This window comes from Typopeltis vanoorti, chromosome 5 (genome assembly GCF_054136105.1).
Source record: "Typopeltis vanoorti isolate ZY-2024b chromosome 5, IOZ_Tvanoo_1.0, whole genome shotgun sequence".
Lineage (NCBI taxonomy): Eukaryota > Metazoa > Arthropoda > Arachnida > Uropygi > Thelyphonidae > Typopeltis > Typopeltis vanoorti.
The window spans coordinates 110271952-110284756 of NC_143553.1; the positions used below are offsets into that span (position 1 = coordinate 110271952).

Below are 12805 nucleotides of genomic sequence, written 5' to 3' on the forward strand. Positions count from 1 at the left end.
CAAATAACTGTTTCATTTAGGAAGGTTGTAATTCCAAGTTTTTTTCTGATTTCGCTGCTTTTCATTTTGTCCATTATTGCGACTCCTTCAGTTCTGTGCAGAAATTTCATTTCGGACGATTCGATTCTTCTTTCATCTGCTTTTTTTATTGTCCATATCTCGCTGCCATAAAGTAAGGTTGGTTTAGCTACTGTATTGTAGATTCTTATTCGTGTGTGTTTTTGTACATAATTGGGTTTAAAAATTTTATTTATAATGCCTGTTACTTTTAAAAAGTTTGATATCTTTGGTTTTTATATCAGCTTCATTTTCATATGACATTGTGCAACGAATGTATTTACTTGCTCTATTATTTTGTTGTTTATTACTATTTTGCTTCTTATTGTATTAGTACCTTTGAAGGCCATGACTTTTGTTTTGTTGGTTGATATTTCCATACCATATGTTTTTATCAGATTATTTAGACTCCATAATGATTTTTGTAATTCATCTTCATTATTTCCAAGGATTATTTGGTCATCAGCAAAAAGAAGAGTAGCTAATCTGGTGTTACGGTTTATCTTGAATCCTCCTTCATTTATCTTCCATTCTTTTATGATTTTATCTATGTATATATTAAATAAAATTGGTGAGAGAAGGCAATCCTGATGTACTCCTTGATTTATTGGTTTCCAGCTTGATGTTGAATTTTTGTACTTCACAGATATTTTATTATCTTGATATATATTATATAAGGCTCTAAAGCAGGGGTCGCCAAACTTCTTTGACCGTCGACCCCTTCAAGAGTTTCTCGACTTTTTATCGACCCCCTCTATTTTACTATTACGTAATTATAATAGGACAAGCAAAAAAGACGCTTGTTGGTAAATACGTCATTTTGGCCTACTTGATTGGCCTCCGTAACTATTTTCATGACTTTGCTCCATCTTACAGGTCCTATTCATGTCGCTGTTCCCACGATTCACTCTTAATTGCGTTGTCATTCGGGATGGAGATAATTCAAGTTAACCGAATTAAATATTACCTGTACAATGATGTCTTATATTTTTCTATCGACCCCTGGGGGTCAATATCGACCACTGACTGCTCTAAAGAGTTGGTTTGGTATTTCATAATCTTCTAGAATTTCCCATAGTTTGTCTCTGATAATTTTATCAAATGCTTTGGTGTAATCTATAAAAGCCATGTGTGTTTCTATGTTCATTTCTCTGTGTTTTTCAATTAATAATTTTAACGTAAATGCAGAGTCTATGCAAGACCTGCCTTTTCTGAATCCATTTTGTTGTTCTATTAATTTTGGGTCTACTATACGTTTAAGTTTATATGCTAAGATTTTTGCATATACTTAATAACAGGTATTAAGTAAGCTGATTCCAAGATAATTATTACAATCAGATTTGTGTCCTTTTTTGTAGATGGGAATAACTATTGCTTTGGTCCAATCTTGTGGGTATTTTCCTTCTTTCCAGATCATATTATAAAAGTTAAGTAACCTGAGTGAGAATTCAAGTCCTGCATATTTGATAAGTTCCAAGTTTATATTGTCTTCTCCTGGAGCCTTTCCTCTTTTGCTTTCGGTTAATGCTTCTGTTAATTCTTCTAGAGTGATGTTTTCCAAGTTATCAGAGATGTTTACAAAGGGTAGTTTTCTGTTTTGAATGTTTTCATCATATTTCTATTTTAATGGTATTAATATCTGCTTTTTCTCTAGTTTCATTGCTTAAATCTTTGAGGATTTTATATGCATTAGGTCTTTTGAGCATACAGTCTCTCTCTAATTTTGTTACAAAATTGTTCTATCTGTTTCTGTTTATTCTCCTGCATGCTGCTTTTGCTATTGCTTTTTTTTCTGCTGTATTCGATTTTTGATTCTATTGTTTTTAGGTTGAGCCAGTTTTTATATGCTTTTTTCTTTTCTTCAATAATGCATTTAATTTCATCATCATCCCAGTCCCTAAGGCCTCTTTTTCTTTTCCACTTTTTCTTTGTTCCTAAACTTTCTTTTGCAGCTTTTATCATTATAGTTTTTAGGTTTGACCATTCTTCTTCTATGTTCTGATTTTGTTTTATACTTGTAATCTTTCAAAGTTAGACTTTTGAATGACAGTAGTATTAAAGACTTGTACCAAAAAAGAATAAAGTACAAGTCTTTAATACTACTATCGTCCAAAAGTCTAACTTTGAAAGATTCAAAATTTCTATTTTCCTTATGCTTTTTTGTTGTTTTCCATCTTGGTTCCCATTTAATTTTTCCAATTAAAAGGTAATGATATGATCTATTTCAGATCCTCTGTATACTCTTGTATCTATTATCATTTCTGACATTTTGATATTGCTGATTATGTAATCAATAATGCTTCTTGTGTCTCTTGCTTTCCAGGTGTATCTGTGGATGTCTTTATGTTTGAAGAAGGTGTTCATTATTTTAAGGTTATTGCTTATAGTAAAATCTCTTAATCTATTTCCATTTCTATTACAGTTAAGTTCTCCGATAGGTCCTATGTTTGGTTTATATGGCTTGTTGCCAATTCTTGCGTTGAGATCTCCTATTACCAAAATGTGATCCTTAGGATTGGTCTTATTTAATATGTTCTGCAGTTGGATGTAGAAGTTTTCTGAGTCCTCCTCTTTTCCTTCTTCAGGTGCATAAGTTCCAATTACTGTCATATAGCCTCTGTCTATTTTAATTCTCATTTCTATTATTCTATCGCTCCAAAAGTTGTAATGGATTATATTGTTTCTAAGAGATTTATGTAGAAAGATCATTACACCAGATTTAGCTCTCTCTTCTGCTTTTACCCCACTGTATATATAGATATAATTTTCAGTTCGTCTGTTCCTCTCTGCTTTTTTTTTTAGATTCTGTAATTACTGCTATTTTTACATTTCTTTCTTCTAGTGCTTGGTCCAGTTCTATGATTTTGTGGTGGATACTTCTCACATTCCAGGTGGCTATATTCCAATAGGTGTATTTCTGCTTTTTTTTTTTTTTCGGTAATTTTCTTCTCGAATAGTTATTCCAAGCTGGTTCTTTACCAAAAAAGTCTGTCCGTTTACTATCTTCATGAGTCTTTTTAGTGGGCTAAAATTTTGACTGAGAGGGTTACTGGCCATCTGCAGTCTAGCTTGGTGATGGGGCTGCCATCTTGAGACCTTCAAGCTTGCCTTAAGTGGTAGGAGAGATTTTTAAAGAGAAGACATAGAGATAGAGTAGAGATAGAAATAGAATGACCCATAGCCCTCGATTATTCTAATAGCATTATGGTCGTGAGTTACAAGAGTTGGGCAAGGAATGCCATATAGGAAAGATTAAAGAGCAAGGGGGACCTACCTCAAAGAAGAGGGAAGAGAGAGAATAGACACAGCTAGGGGACCATGGGAAAGCCACTTCCCTTGCTTTCAAGATTGGTTTTAATCCTTTTTCCCAAGTAAACAAGTCAAGTTTGCACTAAGTATTTCAGGCGCAAACTTGACTTACCTACTTGTTTGCTTACTTGGGAAAAAAGATTAAAACCAAGTTTATAAAATTTCATGGTATCTTTAATGTATAGTTATATATACCCAAGGTAAAAAAACTTTCTACATATATATAACTCACTGAGTAGTTTCTGTGGAGAAAGGACATATTAGAATCACTATTTTCTGGAATTAAAACTGGTGCAGTATGAAAAGAAATTGACCATGCAAACTAAAGGCAATCCAAAAGAATTTTATCATTATGCCGCGAGCAAAAGAAAGAATGCATGTAAAAGAATAACTATTGAATGCAAATGGTACTCGGAAGCTAATAAGATTGTTCAGTTAATGAGTGCTCACTTTGCTACTGCTACATTGGATGAAGAGTTAGAGGTTTGTGAAAATAAGATGTTGAAGAGCTGTTGCATAACATGGATAAGAATTTGTCTACAGGAACAGATGGAATATCAGCCTGTTTGCTAAAGGAATGTTCAGCCGAATTGGTTAGGCCTTTCACATGTTTGTATAACTTGAGTCTCAGTACAGGAATGATACCACAAGAATGGAAGGAATGTATGTAGTTCCATTGTACAAGGATGGTGCAAATACTGATGTGTCTAACTACCGACCCATCTAATAGCAAGGCTTATACATTGGTCATAGTCATACATAACTGATAATTAGCTTACAGAATTAACAATGCATATAAAGGATATTAAATAAACTCCACCCCACAAAAACCCACTATTTGGCTTCGATACGTGGATGATGTATTCACTATTTGGCCACATGGCTCAGATACACTCCACTCCTTCCTAACACACTTAAACAACCAACACCCCAGAGTCCAATTCACCTTAGAAAAAGAGGAAAACAACACTTTCCCCTTCCTAGACACAATCACTCGCCAGCTTGATGGATCTTTGGTTTTCTATGTTTACAGAAAACCCACCCAACAGGCAGATACATTCACCAGCAATCTCCCCCCCTCACAACAATACAGGGTTATAAAAACACTTATAACAGGCAAAATTAATCTGCTCAGATGCCGATGTCCTAACCACTGAGCTAAACCACATCCGCAACACTTTCTTAGCCAATGGCTATAACCCCCCAAAAATACTAAAACCAGTAAATCACAACCCCCTCTCCACAATAAAGATTACACCAAATCGATCACCATCCCCTACATCCATGGCACCTCTGAGAAAATAACCAATATCCTCAAAAAATATGACCTGACTTCTTGTTATAGACCATATAAAAAGTTGGCATCCCTTATCCGCTCTACCAAAGACCAATCACTTCCCCTAGACCTACCTGGGGTATACCAGGTCCCTTGCAGCTGCAAATTGTCCTGCCTGTTTGGCCAAACAGGCAGGACAGCAAATATCAGGATTTCAGAACACAAAGACTACATCAGGTTTCACCAGTACAGCCACTCTGGGCTGCAGGCCATGCCTCAGATACCCACCATAGAATTCGTTGGAAGAAAAAAAAATCATCAGCAGCTCTAAAAAACATTCCAAACCTCACCAAATTTGGATGCATGAAACTACCCCAAATTTGGAAGACTTACATTATGAGAACTTCAGCCTAACGGCCAAGACAACCAAATTAGCCTGCCAGAGGGCACCATTAGGACTTTAGGAACAATATTAGTTTCTTGCCTTCTTCTTCATTTGCTTTTGTTAGTGCCTACATGCACATACCATGTTTTTATGTTCCTGTAGATGGCAACGTGAAGTTGTCGAAATACTGAAGTTAATTCATCAAAGTTGCCTTTAATTAATATCCTTTATATGCATTGTTAATTCCGTAAGCTAATTACCAGTTATATACCGACTCATCAGTATCTCTGGTGTGGTAGTAAAGATTTTAGAGAAGTTCGTAAGAATTCGCATACAGAAATGTGTAGACAAACAAGCTATACTCCGCAAGGAGCAGAATGAATTTACTAAAGGAAGGTCATGTTTTAGCAATTTGCTTATATTTTATAACAATGTTACAACCGAGTTGGATAAAGGGAATGGATACAGTATGATAATGTTGGACACTTTTCTAAGGTATCTGATAGGACACCACATGAAAGGCTGTTGTATAAACTGGAGAATATAGGATTAGAATATAAACTCTTGACTTGGATCAGGGGATGGTTGACAGATAGATATCAAAAAGTGGCATACAATGGGTGTGAATCTGACAAATTTAATCTGTCAGGAGACTTCAGCAATATGTTCAGCATGACTACTGGCAGAGAGCCTTTGTCCCTTCGGATGGCTGTGCCGAGAATATCTATCTTCTTTCTAATTCCCAATGACACCTTAGGCTTCTATACATGGCATCCCTGGACCTCCAGAAGGCCTTTCATAGTGTCTCCTTTCCTGCTATTCTTCGAGCGCTATCCATTGCAGGATGTCCAGAACTCTTTCTTACTTATGTTATGGAGCTGTATTTAGGTAGCTCCATTTCTATAACAACAGGAGCCCGTGTAACCATCAAACCCACGGTGCAGGATGACCCTCTCTCCCCTCCATTCTTCAATTGCATCACAGATGAGTTTTTTCGCTCTCTTCCTAACCACATTGGTTACTCTCTAGGTGCCTCTTTCTTTAATGCCTTTGCTGATGACTTATTCTCATAGCCTATACTAGAGTAGGTTTGCAAGAACTCCTCGACCGGGCAGTTGACTACTTTCATGTTTGAGGTCCTACTATTAATGCAGAGAAGCACATTAGTCCTTGTCCCTTCTGGGCATGACAAGAAGCTAAAGGTTGAGTGTATTGAGTTTTCCCTGCACACTAGGCCATTACATTCTTTGACCATCCTGGAGGAGTGCAGATACCTTGGGATTATGTATCTGCACAACGAAGGGGAGGTCTTCTATCCCTACTGCCTTGGAGTCTGGGCTTACTTCTTTGAGGAAAGGTCCTTTTAAGCCCCAGCAAAGGCTCTTTATTCTGTCCTATTATCTTCTACCTCATCACTATAAGTTGGTCCTTGGTAAGACCTATGTCTCGGTACTGTTCCAAATGGACAGGGCTGTCCGCTCAGCTGTTAGATCGTGGCTCTGGCTTCTGCCATACTCCAATTGCGTACTTTCCTGCGAGGATGAAGGATGGTGGACTTGGAGTTCCATCACTAAGGTAAATTATTCCACGACTTCGTTTATCTAAAATATCAAAGCATCAGCAGAGCATAAGAGATGGGCATTGTTACTTCATGGCTCTGTAGATGGCACTCACTTCAAGGAATCACATCTGGTGCCTCCCCAGCATCAGTGGGTACGGGATGGCACCAGACTACTCGCGGGTTATGAATACATTGATTTAATTAGAACAAGAATAAATGCCCTGCCCAATAGGTCCTGTACAACTAGATGGGGCAGAAATGACATTAGCTGTAGAGCTGGCTGCTACAATCAGACTTTGTCCCATATATATCTCAATGTTGCTTTGACACTCATGGTGTTTGAGTGCAGAGACATAATGCCATGGTTTCCATACTGAATAATCATTTTAAGAACAAAAGTTGGGAGACCATGGTTGAACCTCATTACAGAACCAATACTGGCATCAGAAAGCCAGATATTATAATGAGAAAAGTGGTGAGATGCTCAAGTAGTGGGTACTATGTGCTGGCTCACCTATTGCCATAAAAACAAGGTCCTTCTATGAGCAGAATTCAGATCTTGTAAGGCAGATAAGAGAGGAGCTTGGGGCAGCTCCTCGCTTTACCAGCACCACCATCTCTCTATGTGGCGTATGGAGTGCCGCTAGTTACAAGGATTTATATCCATTAGGCGTATCCAAGAAAGTTTTCAAATGATTTGCTTGAGAGCTCTGCAAGGCACACTAGTGGCATAGTGTTACCACCAACGTATGCCTAATATGATAACATGAACTGGCGTCGGGTAATACTCTTGAAAAATCTTTTGTACAGGCTTCAGCCTTCTTCAGAGTCCTTTTTAGGACTACTGTAAGAGTAGAACTGCTCACTCAGTACGAAGTTAAATAAATAAATAAATGAATGACCAGTAGTGTACCTCAGGGTTCGGTCCTTGGGCCATTATTGTTTGATCTGTACATTAATGACATCAGGTAGGGTCTAACATAAGAGGTGCAATCAGGGATGCTACTGATATTCAGCACTTACAAAATGATCTGAATAGGCTGGAAATTTGGGCAAATGAAAATGACTATCAGTTTAATGTTAGTAAGTGTAAAGTTATGCACTTTGGCATGATTACAGTTCCAGCGGCATATTATATTAGCGGGGGTAATGCTACAAGAAACTGAGGAGGCAAAGTATCTTGGCATATTGGTATATAGGAATTTGAAGTTCAAAAGTCACACAACAAAAGTTGCAAATTCAACTCAGAGGATAATGGCAATGTTGAAGCGAACTTTGACATGTAAGGATTAGAAAGTCATTTTGCCTCTTTATAAGGCTTTGATAAGACCACACACACACCTGGATTATTGTGTGCAGATTTCATCTCCCAGGTTCTGGGGGGGAGGAGGAAATAAAGAAGCTGTAGAAAGGGTGCAAAGAAGAGTTACAAAAGTTATATCTGGATTATGGAATTTAGATTAAGAGGACAGATTGTGAGTATATGAATTGCAGACTCTCGTTAACAGGAGAAAGAGGGGTGATATGATAGAAGGATATCATCCGATGAAATTTTTCATTATATGGAAGGTGGGGGTGAGAACATGGGGGGGGGCATCCATGGAAAATAAATTTATCTGCAGTCAAGAAAGGGGTAAGAGCTAGGTTTTTCTCCCAGAGAGAAGCGAGTGAGTGGAATAGTTTGCCTTTAGGGGTAGTGAGTGCATCTAGTGTGAATGAATTTAAGGGAAGGTATGACAGCTGGTTTGGGTGATTTATAGCCTTCCTCGATGAGTCCTTGGCGGAGGTCTCAAATAATAACATACCAGTCATAAAGAAGTTAAAAAAGAAATTATGTTTTAATTTGACTAGTTTCAGGAAAAAACTTTGTTTCATTTCATCAGGAAATAGCATGAATAAATTAAAAAAAAAAAAAAAAACTACAAGCAAAGTAACAGTTAAAATTTCTATTGAACAACACTTGAAAAACGTTTAAACAATGAAGAGGTGCATTCACCGTTTCAGATGACTGGAGAAACCTAAACCATCAACGTCCACCACTTAAAAAAACAGGTGTCTACAAGATCAGTTGCCGTTGTTGGCTACACTACACAGGACAAACTTGCAGATCTGGTATGTGCGCTGATCGGAACACAAGGATGTAGAGAATGAAAGAATGCACAAATCAGAGCTGGCAGCACATACAACAGATACAAAACATTTAGAAGAATAGTAACATACTGACTTGCTCCAAGAACATTCAAAGAACCAGCTGAAATGATGAAGTATCCTCTACAGTGTAAAACAAGAGATGATTTTACATCAAATCTAGTCCTACTTAATCCATCATGACACACTTGCATCTACCAGCAGTATACTGCAACCCTCGCACCAGAGCCAGCATAACAGCGCATGCATGCTTTCCATTGTTTAAATGTTTATTAATGATGAAGCAAAACTAGTCAAATTAAAGCACAAATTTTTTTTTTTGACTTACATCACTATACATTTTTTCAATTCCTTGATTTTTAAGGGAATCTAAAATAGCTAATGTTGACATTGAATCGGCCTTTTCAAAATCAATAAATGCCATACCTAAGGGTGTTTGAGTATTCATTTGTGTTTTCAATTATTCTTATTATATATATATATATATATATATATATATGATCAACAGTATTGTAATTTTTTCTGAATCGTGCTTGCTCTGGAGTTGGCAAAAATCTGGTTTGTTTTATATTCTGTTTCTAATGGTTTTTGTAAAAATACTGTATACTGTTGAAAGGAGACTGATAGAGTAGTAACTTAATACTAAAGTAGGCTATTAAACATAAAATGTGAAGTCATTTTTTATTTTGCTCAGTGTTCTTGGAAACAAAGAAAGAAAGATAAGAGAATTTCTCTCTCTTATAAGTAATGAATTTCATATTAAGAATAAAAATCAATAGATACACCACAATACAATTATTGATATGATCCAATAAAGCAGTTATCCTTCTTAAAGAGGGTATTAAGATTTCATTTCATCTTCATAAGGAAAATTTATTTTAGCATTAAAAAAAAATTTACTAACCCATTAGGAGGTATTAAGCATACTGCAGCCATAAGTTTCACAGCATCAATCATAACTGCTGGGACATTTGGATCAATGGAACTTGCTAAAATAGTAAGTGCTTCTTTATGTTCAAAAATCTGTTTCAGCCCAGCCTAATTTAGAAGAAATAAAATATTAACTTTAATTATTTCAGGTTCCTTAAAACTGAAAGAATAAATAATGCTAAAAATAAAAGCTAATCTGTAAAACTTTGCAGATTGTAGCATGTAGGTAAATTGAGTGAATTTAATTACAATGAGGAATTTAAAACCTTATAAAATTATTAAAAGAAAGGAAAAGATACTAAATATCATTATAGCAAATACCATTATAACAAACTCTCCCTCTATAACAAGCTATATGTCTGACAAAAGTCCCATAAATAGCAATATTCTAAAGAAATAAACCAGACTATCTGCTGTAGGAAGTTTTTTCACCTGGTTATAATTTCAAACTGGTGATACCCCTCTTCACTACTTGTATATGGGACATATATGATTTCTGCATTAATTCAACTTTGGTATCTCTTCTGGGTCTGGTTTCCACTCAGGAGATCTTGATAAAGATCAAAACTTGTTTGGTAGTGGCTCTTCCCATAATGCATAACATTATATATGTCCGAAAGGATGAGTACTTTGCATTATGGGATACTAAGGCAATTGATGTGATGCCATCAGAAACAAGTAGGCCTAGTCGTAAAGATGCTTCATGATCAAACTTCGTTTGCTTACACTTGGATAAAGGATTAATCAAGAATATAATATCTGCTATAACAAAAATTATTTCTCCCTAAAGTTTGATATATTGCTAGCTGTCAACTGTATGCATTATAAATTTTGGCTACTAATAAGAGGTAATGTGCAACATACAGCCTCTCTGTTAAATTGTGAATGAAGAATTTTATGATTATTAATACTTCATTCATGATTTAACATAAATTGCATTCCTGAGGTAATTTTACTCCTAAGTAAATTCTAATTTAAATACTTACTGTTATTTTTTTTATTGAAATAATAATTGTAAATTATTATTTTATTAAATTGTAAACTAAAAAAAAATTGTAATTTTTTTAGTTATTTATTCTGTATGAATTCATTATATAATTTGTAAATGTATCCTAAGTGGACTGTAATATGTGCATTTTATTTATTATAAATAAAAGTGAAAGTAAATTTAAGAAATTCTGCTAATGAGATTTGATTGGTCACTGTCAAGGAGTTAATTTTAGATAGCGCGTGGTGGAGCATGAGCTACGGTATTCAAAGGGAGAAGGAGTTGATATGAGCTGGACTGGCTAGAACCGGATTTTGGTGGGAAGAATGAAAGTATTTAATTGGAAAATGAAAGAAAAGAGGGGAGAAGCATTCAGGACAGCAAGAAGGAAGTAAGGGGATTTGGAAATGCCGTAAATAGATTAAGAAGGAACCGGGAAATTAATAGGCAATTAGGAATATTTATAGAATTCTAAAATTACGACGAATTCCAATTATTTTGAGGAAGAATAGTGCAAAGCTGAATTTAATGCACAGAAGAAAACAAGGAATAAGTAGATTACCTAAAACGAGTGCATCAAGACTTGTGAAGCTCTATGTTTAATACTTCAGTTATTACAGTGAAGATTTCTTTTGAATAGTGTTACTTCAAAGTAATAGTTAACTACAGTTTTAAGTGTGCCTATAGTAAATCCAGTGCGTAAAAGGTGTAACCCGGTAAGAGCAGTCCTTTTTGTATTTCAGTGTGAAGAAATAAGAGTTAGCTCCGCCTGATATATCTTAACATTAACTGTGGCATTCTACTAAAAATAGCCGAAGTATGGAGATTTAAAGTGTTTCCCCCCTTGAAACGATAACTGCCTCATAATTAAATTACGTGTTTGTTGACTACGAGAGAATTAGAGAATTCTACCTTAAGAATAATTACTGTAAAATCCTGGAACATTGAACTGCGTGAATCATTTTCAATTATTCGGAAGAATATAGATTGCCAGCTGAATGTTTAATGCCTAATGTTTTATGTTTGTTATGAGTATTTGATCTAAGTTGATGTATAAAAGAATTGAATTATCTCATTGAATAGAGAAAAGTTGTGATAATAGTATTCAAGTGTTTGAGAATAAGATCTGTAAATTTAACTTCAATCTTTAAACCAAACCGAGACGCTACTAGTGTCTCAGAGATATTTTGAAAATTGTTCATTTAGATTATCTTGCTTAGAAAATTATGCTTAAATGTACATATTCTATAACCCTGTATTAAATGTTTATTTTATTGAATTCAATTTGTTGTTTGCCTGATTTTTCTTCATTGCACCGCTCATAAAATTTATTCGAACCTTGTGGAAGCCTTAATTCATAATATTAACCTCGGCCTGTATAAAGTGAGATTGCAAAAGTTAGATGATGATTGATTCCTCTGTATTATATAGACTAATCTGAATATAGGGTAGCACAGGATAATATAAATTTCTCTATATTTGGATCAGTAATCAACCAACAATTAATAAAAAAATAATAAAAAAAAAACCGGATAATTTAAATAAAAATAATGTTCCAACAAGATGGCGGATTCAAAGCCAGGATGTATGACACAACACTCTCCCTATCAAGTCAATCTGCCTTCCTGTAATGTGGCCTGTTTCACACAAAAGGGGATGTGGTAATATCAGCAAACATTTCAGCTGAAAAAGGATATTTTCCTAGTTGGAGAAAATGCCAACCCATTGCGGGTAGACGACCCTCTCTGACTGATGAAATACCACCACTTATATTTCTGGAGGCTGTCTTTCTTTTTGCTTTGTGGATAGGCTTAAGTGCTGAATATTATTCATCTTTTTTTATGATTTTTTTTGTTTTGTTTTGGTGTTGTAATACTGTGAAAAATAAATGAATAATATCCAACACCCTAAGCCTGTCTGCAAAGCAGCATCTACTGTATTTAAAATTTAGCTACAGAGAGATTTTGTATGCATTGAAATAATTATTTAGTAAAAACTGAATATATCATAGTATGATGAGAATTCAGGAACAGACAGAATACCAAAAATCAGCTAACACCTTTTTTTTTAGTTCCCGTATAGACAAGTCCGTTTGAGCAATATCTAACTTTTGGAGACCAGACCGAGTGGGCAGTTCAATCTCCACTGGTA

The 12805-nt window shown here is 35.3% G+C and overlaps 1 protein-coding gene across 3 annotated transcripts in view; it reads right to left on the bottom strand.

Annotated features, from left to right (window-relative positions):
- The window catches only part of LOC150106717 (protein diaphanous-like), a 303611-nt gene that overhangs the window by 202439 nt on the left and 88367 nt on the right, over positions 1–12805 (bottom strand). For all 3 annotated transcript variants that reach the window (XM_090393305.1, XM_090393307.1, XM_090393306.1), the window contains one exon: positions 9641–9774. In XM_090393305.1, coding sequence (XP_090249431.1) covers positions 9641–9774 — 134 coding nt within the window. The remainder of the gene's footprint in view (positions 1–9640; positions 9775–12805) is intronic.